Source organism: Myotis lucifugus, unplaced genomic scaffold, assembly GCF_000147115.1.
Source record: "Myotis lucifugus unplaced genomic scaffold, Myoluc2.0 scaffold_5, whole genome shotgun sequence".
Taxonomy (NCBI): domain Eukaryota; kingdom Metazoa; phylum Chordata; class Mammalia; order Chiroptera; family Vespertilionidae; genus Myotis; species Myotis lucifugus.
This window is the reverse complement of record NW_005871053.1, coordinates 19,199,592-19,212,310: the sequence shown is the minus strand read 5'-3', so window position 1 is coordinate 19,212,310 and position 12,719 is coordinate 19,199,592. Positions and strand designations below refer to the sequence as shown.

Below are 12,719 nucleotides of genomic sequence, written 5' to 3'. Positions count from 1 at the left end.
TTCTGTAACTCTTTTGAGTGCATCCAAGCCTCGATAGGGGTATTTTCAAAAGGTAAGGATTGTAGACTGGATGCGCATTAATGCAGGCTTTTGAATAAAAGATGGATACTTATAGAAAAGTGTATTTCCCAAAGCATATCCCAGGAATTAAGCCATTGTAATGATGTCTATATAGCAAAGTAAAACTTTGACCCTGAATTTATCTTGTGCTGAAAATCACTACAAACAGATTGTGTTTGGAGTAACCCAAAACAGCAAATGTTGTCTTACAGTGGGATTAACATCATGGTGCCTCTCTCTTCCTCTGGCCATGGACATGTACACTCTTCTAAGTGCTGGAAACATTCCCCACCCCCACCCATGCCTTGTCACATCTCAGCTGAAACCTCCTTCCTCAGACAAGTCTTCCATGACCCTGCCCAGGTAGTTCCCTTGTAGTAGAAGCCTCCGAGTTCCTCTGAAGGAAGGGCTTAGAGGTAATCTATGTTGAAGTGGGGATAGAAGTCTTATCTGAGAGTTTCCTTGCATTGCATGCATATTGCATTTATCTATGTTATATATTTATTTGCAGTGGCTTTGCAGGGGTCTGCTGGAGATTATGGAAGCCCTTAGAACCTTTGGGCATCTCACTGATGGCTGCCCAAGCTAGTCTGGGGGCCCTATCTCCTGTCATACATACAGTTCCTGCCATATAGCACCCTTTATAGCTCCTTTTGTAACTGTCAGCCCAGATATCATCATAACTATTTTTGCTCTTTTTAAATTTTATTTTTCAATTATAGTTTACCTACAATAATATTTTCTGTTAGTTTCAGATATACAGAATAGTGGTTAGACAATCATATACTTTTACAAAGTATTTCCCCTGATATTTGTAGTACACTCATCATCATTACTTTTAAAAATATCTGTCTTTCCCTCTAGATTCTCAGCACCTGTAATGGTATAAACTATAACAGGTTCTGTCATCACTGCATGCCCATTTGAATACAACCCATTTGATTCTGTCATGATTTCTGGCATAGAGGAGGTACTTAATACCTACTTAATAAATAAATGCATGAGTGAATAAATGGAAGAATGGACTTATCTTAAAACTAATGCAAATACCACAAAGATCACTTTGATTCCTCAAATTTAATCTACTTCACTATTAATTTCTTATCTTATAAATCAGATTTAAGATTGAATCATGTTTACAGAGAAGACAAAATAGAAAAATAATAGAAGAAACATCTTAAAAGGACATTTTACCTTAAATTCTATTCAAATAAGTCTATGTCCCCATCCTTCTCTTGGCATATGTCCAGGCACAGTAACAGAGAAGTTCTAACCCCTCAATGGTGAATACCACTGAGTGAATGTTGATTTTTTTACTTCATTTACATTAGAAGTGCAAATGCCATCATTTGGGGTACCAAAGTTAATGAAAATATGAGCTGTTTAAGCATGTTTGCTGCAAAATACATCATGCACAGCAATGTCATAACACAGCCAATTTGGAGACTTGTTTCACTTAACCTACAAATGTCCCACTTCCATTAAGAAGTTAGCTGTCAGCCTTCAGTTGGTTTGGGCATGGTCTCGTGTACTGAAAGGTTGCCAGTTCAATTCCCAGTCAGGGCACATCCACAGGTTTCAGCTTGATCCCTGGTAATGGGTGTGCAGGAGGCAGCCATCAATGTTTCACTCTTACATCTATGTTTCTCTCTTGCTCCCTCTCTCCCTAAAAAACAAAACAAAACAAAACAAAACAAAACAAAACAAAACCTAGCTGTCAACCAAAGAAAGTTTCTTTACTGGAAAATAAGAAAATGTGTTTTGTTTTTTTGTTGTTGTTGTTCATATGGTATAAAAGATAACACAATACCCAATAGTCATGCAGAATGATAACCAAAGGAAGGAGCCAAAGAGCATGAGTGGTAACGAAGGAAGAAAATTGAAAGCCAAGATTGTGTTTCTGCCTCTTTGCTTTCATGAGTCTATAGATAGGAATGAATCAGTAAGGTCAGGCTCTGAACTTCTAGATAAGAAAGAAGTTTATCTGTTTCCCCTGAAAAAATACTGAATGTAGGTGTCGTCAGTCTACCCCCAGGGCATTCCTTATGTGTGGCTGGCTTTGTAACTGAGAGGTGATCTGATGTTATCAGTGTGGGACATCAGCTCAGCTTCCCCTGCTGCTTTCTAGCAGAAATGTGACCTTGTGGGTAATCAGGACCTAGAAAGAGACCAGCGAAGGACTGGCGTTCCAGGCTGAGGATCACAGGGGCCTGGCAGGCTTGTGTGATACTTGCAGGTGGATACTTGGTGGAGACCAAATCCAACAAAACAATCTGAGGTCTGAGTTTATAAAATGTCACTATGACTTTGATCATCAGGAAATATATGGACAAAGGGGACTGAAGAAGGTAGAGACATTACCGTTTAGAGTTGCAGGGATCACCACAGGTAGGACAGCGTTCACAGGCCGGTCCTGAGGCTCCGGGGTGTGTGCAAACACACTTGCCACAGACGCAGTCGCCTCGCCCGCTGCAGGGCACCCCGTCTTCAGAGATGCATGAGTCTGTACTGGTCGTGCAGTTGCAATACTCGCCGGTCCAGCCACTCCTGCACACGCACTCGCCACAGTCACAGTCGCCGTTATCTGTAAAGCAAAACGCTGTTTTTTAGGGTCAAAACCACTTTCTGATTTGGGGCACCATCTTTTCTGTTTACCTTTAAACACCGTCAAAATGATGAGGGGGAAAAATGAGAAAAAAGTGAGTGTGTCCAGGGGGAGGGAAGGGAGTGAGTATAAATATATTTTATGAAATATATTTTGCTAACTGTATTTATTTATTGATCTGGTCTCTCAACTGAAGACCAGCTTGCTTACCTGATGTTATGTCAAAGAGAATTCATAGCCAGGTGGAAGGAGATAATTGCTTTTACAATATTTTCCTTTAAATTTGGGTGCCATAAGATAAAGATACAAGACAGACCTGGATAATACCCCATCTTTACAACCCTCAATCTCGATGATCATGAAAACCTCATCTGTAAAATAGAAAGAATAAGATCTACTTCTAATGGTTGTGCTCCGTGAGACAATGTGTCAATCTCCTGGCTCTGCATTCACTCATTGGATGTCCTACTGACATATAGTGAGTGCTCAACAAATTCATTTATTTAACAAACTTTAATTGAGCATATATCATGTGCCCAATATTGTATAAGGAACGAAGATACAAAATTATGTAAGACAAGGCCACTGAACTTATAGTCTCAGTGGTCGGCAAACTCATTAGTCAACAGAGCCAAATATCAACACTACAACGATTGAAATTTCTTTTGAGAGCCAAATTTTTTAAACTTAAACTATATAGGTAGGTACATTGTTATTAATTTAATTAGGGTACTCCTAAGCTGGCCTTTGCTAAAAACATCCTCAATCTGATTGAGATACGTTCGCTGAGGTCGACCCCTTCCAACTCTCCCATCCACATTCGTCTTGTATACTTGTTTCGTCTATCTCCTTTTGTTCATCCTCTCTATATGTCCAAACCATCTCAACATACCTTTCTCAATCCTCGACACTACATCTTCTTTCACTCCACAACATTCCCTAAAATTAACTTAATAAACTTTAAAGTTTTAAGTCAACTTTGCACTGTACGTGCGCGCCCGCACGTGGTATTTTGTGGAAGAGCCACACTCAAGGGACCAAGGAGCTGCATGTGGCTCGCGAGCCATGGTTTGCCGACCACAGGTCTAGTGTTAGGAGACAGGCAAATAAATATGACTACTAATAAATACAATACAGTATGATCATTGTTATACTCATGGGGAAGAGTTTCCAAATTAGACTAGAGATCTGGGAAGTTTTTTAGAGGAAGTGATGTTTGAGCTGACTTTGAAAGATAAAGGTAGAAGGAAGATAGAAGACAATGACACACATTTTAAGCAGAGAAAACAGGTTAACACCAGAAGTGTGTAATCCTGTGACCTGCTTAATACCCAAGGTAGTTTCATATAGACAGAGCCCAAGGTGTGGCAGGAGGGGAGGGGGGAAAGGTCTGCAAAAAGTCAGAAATCACATCATGGAAAGCTTTATGGACTAAAGAAAGAACTTTTGTCCCAAAAGTTATGGAATTTTAAGTAGGGGAGAGACCTGAACAGATAGATATGTGTCTAGAAATGTCCTGGCATCAGTAGAGAGGGTCAAACTAGAGACGGGAACACCAGTTGGGAAGATATGAGACCCTGCATCTTTGGGAATGGAGAGGAAAGGGTGTGCAACCAGGGAATTGTTTAGGGTGTGGGTGCAATCAGTGCTGGGTGGAAGAGGAGGGGAAGAGATAGAGGGATAGAATCCTCCCCAGGTGACCAGACAGGGCTGCTAGCTGGATGGTGGGGCTTTTCACTGACCTGGAATGGAAACTAGCTTATGCTCTGTCTTATCCCCAGTGCCTGGCATAGAGTAATGCTTCATTATTGAATGAACAGTTTGCTCGGAAACTGGGGAGGAGGAGAAGTTTTGAGTGGGGACAAAATGAGTTCATTTTTCATTCTGTTGAGTATGAGCAACCTGTGTGACATCCTAGTAGGCAGCTGAATACAGTTGACCCTTGAACAAAACGGGGGTTAGGGGTAGTGCTAACCCCCCCCATATACACACAGTCAAAATCTGCTTATAACTTTTGACCCCCCCCAAAACTTAACAACTAATAGCCGACTGTTGACTAGACAGAAACCTTACTGATAGCATAAGCAGTCGATCAACAATTGCTGTGTATGTTATATGTATGATATAGTGTATTCATACATAAAGAGAAAATAAAATGTTATTAAGAAAATCATAAAGAAGAGAAATTACATTTTCAGTATTTATGGACCTATGCATGTGTTGTTTAAGAGTCAACTGTATGTATGTATGTATATGGACCTGAAGCTTGTGATTTGGGATCCATTAAAGCTACATGGCAGTTGAAGTTGTTGTGAATCGGGGAGATCATCTAGGGGATGCAGATGGAGTGAGACAATCCCTGGAGAGCATCAGAATTTAAAATGCAATCAGAGAAAAGGATGCTTTCAGAGGTAAGAGGGGAATGAGAGGATGTTGCAGAAGCGCAGGACAGAGACAGATTGAAGAATGAGGCTGGAGACTTGCTACAGGCAAGCAGCTCATCCAGTCCTGAAAAGCTCCTTTTGGATCTGGCCACATAATACCGTATGAAATACTATGAAGTGACAAATAAAGTATTTATTATAATGGGCTTGTGTGTTTTTTGGTGCCTCCCATGCTGACCTGGCGTTAAGCGTAAGAGATATGAAGTAGGAAATTATAGAACAAAGGAGACAGACACAAAAATTTGGAAGTTGGATTCTGATATATGCATAAACATATATACACACACAAAAGAGATATATGTCTCCAATGAAAGATAAGAGTTGAAATATATATAATATATTAGCATATTTATAGATCTATATACACACTAAAATACATATCTTTCTCTAGTGAAAGATTAAGAGATGAAATTTAGCTGGATCCATGACATTAAGACATACTCCAACTGCATTTCATAACCTATTTAATTCATAATTGAACTAATTAATTCAAAGCTAAGAATAGTTAGGTGATTTAGGCCAAACCATTAGTTTAACTTTTATATGTAAGTTATCCTCTAAACTGCAATTGCTTTTTGTTTCTTCCTCAGCAAAAGAAGAAATTTACTTTCATGATAGGGAAAGATTTTTAAAGTGAAGTTTATCCTGAAAAATTAATATGACTTATAAATGCTGTCAAGTGAAATGTGCATCTCCAAAGGCTTTGGGAATGCCCAAGTGTATCATCACATGTGAGAATCGGCTGGCAGAGATTTAGAAAGCCTTTCAAGAGCTCTGTTCAGAGTTAAGAAACCCTCCTTTCGGGGGCCTTCCAGAACCATTCCCTACTCACAAAAGTTGCTAATTGATATTCACTACAACTGATTATCTTAAATACCTGTTCATACCATGACCACAACAAAAACTTTATAATGGCTTCATGTAGAAGAAAGATGATAACCAAAAATCAAGAAAAATTTATCAGGCTCTTTTTGGAGGAATGGATCTTTCTGGAATGCTGTTGGCTGATAACTAAAAGTGCATAATGGCAGGAAGTTGTTTTTGTTTTTTTTTTAACTATAATATCATTAGAGTTTCCAATCTCCTAGAATCAAAATACAAAAGACTAGTGGAATTTGGGCAAGAAAAAAAAATCAGTGGCGTTCTGTATCTGTGAGTGCTTACAGATGGATGAGAAAAGGGGCTTGAAAAAGAACGTTGTGACAGTAGCCTTCAGAGAAGCAGCCCATTGCAGAGTATAGCAGCTGTAAAATAAGGGAGGTCTACACAAGTGAAGCTATAGCATATTCAGGGCTCTGTTACAAACAACAGAGCATCCATTCACAAGGCCAGGCACTTAGTAGGTACTCCATAATTGTTTATTGAATTTGAATAATTGTACTTAATTTTAGTATCCTTTTTTATAAGGGAAATTACTAATAATAGAGTAACAAACATCCTTTATGATGTGACTAAAAAACAAAATAGCTTTTGAGAAACAGTAATGGTTGAGAATCGTAAAGTACCCCAAAATATGAAGGCAATTGGCATTGGTGAAGTTCTGCGAGTCCAACTGAAGAAATAATTGTATTTTCTAAATAGAATTTCTTTAGCAATCACTGTATCTGATACAGAGGGAGGTACTGTTGTTAGACTGACCTTGTGAACTATAATGCATAGATCAAGTCAAATTTTTTTAGTTTCTTTTTGTTTGCAGGCATGATACAAAACAAAATAAAAACCCATCAAGACACTGGAAGAACTGTTGCTGAACACAGTGAAGCAATTATTACTGTCCTAGATCTCTTCGATCTAAGATTTAAGGTGAAATATAGGTGAGGTTAGTGTTGCTATTACATTGTATTAGCTTACACTTGATGATTTTTGAAAGGTAATTTCAAATGTTTTGAGCACATATTTTATCAAAAGATGTCTAGTAGGAATGCAATCTGGGTTCTGCTGAAAATACTCCTTCCAAGACATGGTGATGGTCTTTGGCTTTAGACTGTGTCCTGTGTGCATCTTGTGAAAAGAAACCAACTGTTGTGGGTTTGGAACCACATCCATTAACTAAGGAAATACACCTTTCAATGAAAAGAAAGAGAAATGTGTCCCAATCTAGACAGACCCTACATTTTTCACTCTCTAAGGGGAAGAAAGAAGGCAGCCGCAGAGGCATCTATTGCTAGTAACAGCAGCAGCAAAGAAAGGAAACATAGGTACACTTCTAAGGGTATCACATGGTTTTCAAAGAACTTAGGCTTCTTTGAGGCTTCTTTTCTCAGGGCTTTTTCCCTGAAAATCAGTCTCTTTGATATGTTCCTGACCCTGTGGTTTTGAAAACATAACTTGCTTAGTTTTCTCTGAAGATAATGGCTTTCTGTTTTGAAAAGCTGCCTGCTCAGACAATGTGAAAAAGGAAGCCATGAAAGCTTAAGTTCAGCAGTTACTATTTCAACTGTAACACAAATTTATACCATTTAAAAATATATAAACACATTTGTCATTCTTGTCTTAATAGATTATACTTAAATATATGTATATACATCAGGATGATTATGTAGTAGTCATGTTATATATGGTATAATATATTCTTAAAGTGATTTTACATCTACAAAGGATATGAAACAAGTATTTCTGCTATTTTAAAATTTTCTCAATTTCAAAAAAATCTGTAATTTTCATTTTTACCCTATCATAACCTTATTGTACTTATTCATCTTTATTATACCCCATTCCTAATTTAGTATCTACCACATAATAGATGTTCAATAAATATTTGTGAAAGTGAATGAAGGCCCTGAAAGTCCATTTAGTTTTTGTGTGTCCTTTGTCCTTGGCATTATGCTCCTTAAGCAGCCTTGCTTTTAATTTTTCCAAAGTAATATTTAAGAGTTGGGTCAGATACCCAGCAGTCTGATCCAGAAAAGTCTGGATGATAATGGAGTTCAAATCACATGCAGTTTTGTGGAATCTGTGTAATAACCAAAGAGAAGGCATTTCCATCTTTTACCTACTTACTCTTAGGGAAATAATAATAGACATGCAAATTGAGTTGGCAGAGATCTCACTCCAAATGTCAGAAAAAAAAATCATTACCTTGGGTCTAAAGATGAACCCATTCAGTTGATTAGCAAATATTTATTGAGCACCTACTATGCCCAGGCAACTGTGGAAGGTTCAAAGGAGAAAGAGCCCCTCCTTCATACTTGCTCAGCCGCAGAGTAAGGTGGATTTAGACATAGCCTACCTCCACACAGCAGCCCTTTGTGTCTCACGCAGGAGAAATTGTCACACTGGCAGTAAGGCCCATAAATGTTTCCATAGGGAGACAAGTGGCAGATGCACTGACCACAGTAGCAATCGCCTCTTCCACTGCACGAGGGGTGATCCGGGGCCTCCTTGCAGGAATCTGTGCTCATCTCGTCCTCCCCGCACTCGCAGTGAGGACCCATGTGGCCAGGGTTGCAGGCACACACCCCACACTGGAAGGAGCCGTTCCCGTTGTGGCATTTGGAGCTGTTCACTTCCACTTCTTTCTGGCAGTCACAGTTGCATTCTGGAGTGACAAGTATTTCTAGGGTGTCCCCCAGCCCCACAGGCTTTATGATAATGTGCCTGCTTTTTCTGTCGCAGTTTGGTATACTCACAGACACGTTGAATGAAGCCTGGAAAAGAAAATAATAATTATCTTCTTCTAGCCACCAAAATGTATGGGGGGGCGGGGAACAAAGCCACATGGGGATCATCTTTGCCAAAAAGCATTTATTAGGAAATCTTTGACAATTGCTTTGAAAATTCTTGAAAGGGGAAGTGCAGCTTCAGTGCATGAAGGTAACTTCTGACTTGTCTGAATATTTTTTTCAGACCGTCTATTGGTCATGTACCTACCGTGTCTCCCACCTTCATGTGGGAGCATTTCTTCTGCTGTGGGAAGAAGGACCTGTTGTTACAGATAGCCGTGAATGACAGGTTGAGTCCTTCTGTGTCTCCTAATACTTCCAGTTCCACCTCAGACCGCAGTTCCTTTCATTAAGACATAAAGAGTTAGATGAAGTCACAACCAGAAAACACAGCCAAAAAGAGAATCTGAGAATTGTATTTACTAAACTACTAATGAATAAAATTAAACTGTGTATAAAAGAAATTCACACTATCATTAATCAAGTGAGCAAGATACATACACAATCATATTTTATCAAATCTAAGATGCTATTAATTATGAAACACATTATTTTATAACAAACTATGATAAAATACCTCAGAATCATTCTGCACAATATATGAATCAATGCCATCAGTCTATCATTGCTTTGAACATTATTTTATACATTCTGAGGGATCTGGCAAATTCTCCAGCCCTGAGTTGCATTGTTTGACATATAAGAGGCAATTCTTTCACTTGTACTCAGCAACAAAATGTAACAACAGCTTCCTTTTCTTGTGAGTATCATCATTTTTCAGGTCCCATAAAGAAGTGGATTGTTGCTTTGCAAAGAATACAGAATTGCAATCATTCCTCCAACAATGAATATTTGCTTCCTTAATATCAATTTTATACCCTGAAGCTCTGTTTTGGTACATTTCTGCATATATAATAACTTTTAATTTTAATTTCAAATCATAGTGTATAATTTTAAAGATGTTTTTAAATGGCAATTTTTCTCAACATTTATAGTACAAAGAGTGCACTTCACAAATTGAATAACAATATATACAGTTATGGCCAAATGCACACATGTGCAGGAAATGAAAACAAAGGTGTGACTTCTGCCCAGCTGACAGCATTTGCAAGACACAATCCTATATAATAGAAGGGTAATACACAAATAGACCAAATGGAAGAACAACCGAACAACCAATCAAAGCGTAATATTCCTATATAATAAAGGGTAATATGCAAATAGACTGAACAGCAGAACAACCAAACAATCAATCAAAGCGTACTATGCTAATGATATGCTAAGGCTGCTCAACCACTCAGGGGACAAACAGTCAACTGGTCAACCAGTTGCTATGATGTGCACTGACCACCAGGGAGCAGATGCTTTGACCAGTAGGTTAGCTTGCTGCTGGGGTCCAGCTGATAGGGGCTGAGCAAGATGGGCTGGATATACCCTGGAGCCCTCCCATGGCCCCTCCCTGGCCTGATCTTGCACTGGTTGGGTCCCTCAGCCTGGCCTGCACCCTCTCGCAATCTGGGATCCCTCGGGGGATGTCGGAGAGCTGGTTTCAGCCAGATTGTGCAGGCCACTCTCCTTGGGAGGGTGCCAGATGCAGGGCTCATGGCTGGTGAGCACTGCTTCAGCAGCGTGAGCCTCTCCTGGGACTGATTGGGCACAAGCCCGCGGCAGGCACAGTGGGGTCGGGATGAGTGGGAGTGGCAGGTAGGAGTTGCAGGCAGCATCGGACTGTAGGTTTCTGCCTGATCCCTGCAGGCCACCCAGAGGGACCCCACCTGTGCATGAATTCGTGCACCGGGCCTTTAGTAAATTATAAAATGCATCCCAATTTTAGAGATATTAAAATGTGGGAGAAACTGTCTTGAAAGCAATATTGGAATTTATCGAGTCCTATTTTACATTTAGTGTAGAGTCAGGGTTGGGGAATGAGTATAAGTACAGATTTCTGCCCTCAAGATGATTATCATCTTACTGAAAACAACAAGATGAAACCAAGTGAAGCGGGTAACATACAATGTCAGTCATTGTGCATTAACTTAAAAAAATAGTATAATACAAATGAGAGTTTGGGACAGTTCAGAAAAGAGGGTGATCAGTGAAGGCTGACGTATTAGAAGACTAATCCTTGACAATGGTATCTCAGGCTAGGGGACAGAAAAGAGAAAGCTCAGTCCTGGCTGGCTGGCTCAGTTGGTTGGAGCCTTGTCCCATACACCAAGAGATTGCAGGTTCGGGGTGAGTATGGGAGGCAACAGATTAGTGTTTCTCTCTCACATCAATGCTTCTCTCGCTGCCTCTCTCTCTCTCTCCTTTTTTAAAAAAAAATTCTTTATTGATTTCAGAGAGGAAGGAAGAGGGAGAGAGAGATAGAAACATCAATGATGAGAGAGAATCATTGATCAGCTGCCTCCTGCATGTCCCTTACTGGGAATCGAGCCCGCAACCAGGGGATGTGCCCTTGGCCAGAATTGAACCTGGGACCCTTCAGTCCACAGGCTGACGCTCTATCCACTGAGCCAAACTGGCCAGGGCATCTCTCTCCTTCTTAAAAAAAATCAATTAAAAATATATCCTCAGGTGAGAATTTAAAAATAAGGACAGCAAAGAAAAGAGAAAGCTCAAAGCCAGGAATGAGATAGAATGAAGACAAAGGGGCTCAGGCCAAGTCAACACTCCAACTGTTCTGAGAGACACCAGACAACAAAGAGCCCTGCAGTTTGGAGAGAGGAGTTTAGACCCTTGGGAAGCATTACTGGCAGCTGTTAAGCAAGGGCTCAATCTACAGAAAAGATAGCTGCAAGGGAATTGCCTGGAAGGCTTGTGCAGACCAGACCAGTGGAGGGGATTGGAACCCTTGAGTTTAGAAAGCTGGAATGTTGATGCCTTCATCCTGGCCTGAGGCACGAGGGTTAGGAACTGGGCTGGTTGGTATTGTGATGACATAGATTTAAGAGAGGAAGATTAGATATGAAGCATATAGGTTATACCAGAGGGGGAGACAAAGGCAAGGTTCTTCAGGAGGAAAAATGTCAAAAAAGGCAGAGGGAGACCTGTTGGTTTGGGGAAAGTTGGTGTTACTATTCAGACTTTATCTGTTCCTCTTTCTCTTACAAAATAAAAGTTTGTTGACATTGCTCTTAGTAATATTTTTTGGATATATCTCCTTGGGCAAGGGAAACAAAAGAAAAAATAAGCTAAATGCATCAAACTAAAAAGTGTTTGCACGGCAAAAGTAACCATCAACAAAACAAAAGACAGCCTTCCAAATGAAAGAAGATATTTGCCAATGATACAACTGATAAAGGGTTAATATCCAAAGTATATAAAGAACTTATACAATTTAATACCCCCCCCCCCAAAAAAATACCTCCAAACAATTCCATTAAAAAATGGGCAGAGGACCTGAATAGATACTTCTCTAAAAAGGACACACAGAGGGCCAATAGACATATAAAAAGATCCTCAACATCACTAATATTTATAGAAATGCAAATTAAAACACCTATGTGATATCCCCTCACACCTGTCAGAATGGTTATCACCTGTAAGTCAACAAACAAGTGTTGTGGAAAAGGATGTGAAAAAAAGGGAACCCTTGTGCATTGTTGATGGGATTGCAAATTGGTACAGCCACTATGGAAATCAGTATAGAGGTTCCTCAAATAATTAAAAATAGAACTACCTATAATCCAGAAAGTCCACTTCTGAGTATTTATCTGAAGAAATTCAAAGCACTAATTCATTGCAGCATTATTTACAATAGCCAAGATATGGAAGCACTAAGCGTCTGTCAATACATGAATGGATAAAGAAGTGGTGCATATATACAATGAACTATTACTTGAAAGAATGAAATCTTACCATTTGCAACTACATGGATGGACCTAGAGAGTATTATGCTCACTGAAATAAGTCAGATGAATAAAGACAAATACCATATGATTTCAC

General features: G+C 39.5%; 1 protein-coding gene across 2 annotated transcripts in view; it reads right to left on the bottom strand.

Annotated features, from left to right (window-relative positions):
* The window catches only part of ITGB6 (integrin subunit beta 6), a 73,035-nt gene that overhangs the window by 18,063 nt on the left and 42,253 nt on the right, over positions 1–12,719 (bottom strand). For both annotated transcript variants that reach the window (XM_006083221.3, XM_023745623.1), the window contains 3 exons: positions 8,980–9,114; positions 8,339–8,756; positions 2,422–2,644 (listed from right to left, as the gene is read on the bottom strand). In XM_006083221.3, the coding sequence (XP_006083283.1) occupies positions 2,422–2,644; positions 8,339–8,756; positions 8,980–9,114 (776 nt within the window). The remainder of the gene's footprint in view (positions 1–2,421; positions 2,645–8,338; positions 8,757–8,979; positions 9,115–12,719) is intronic.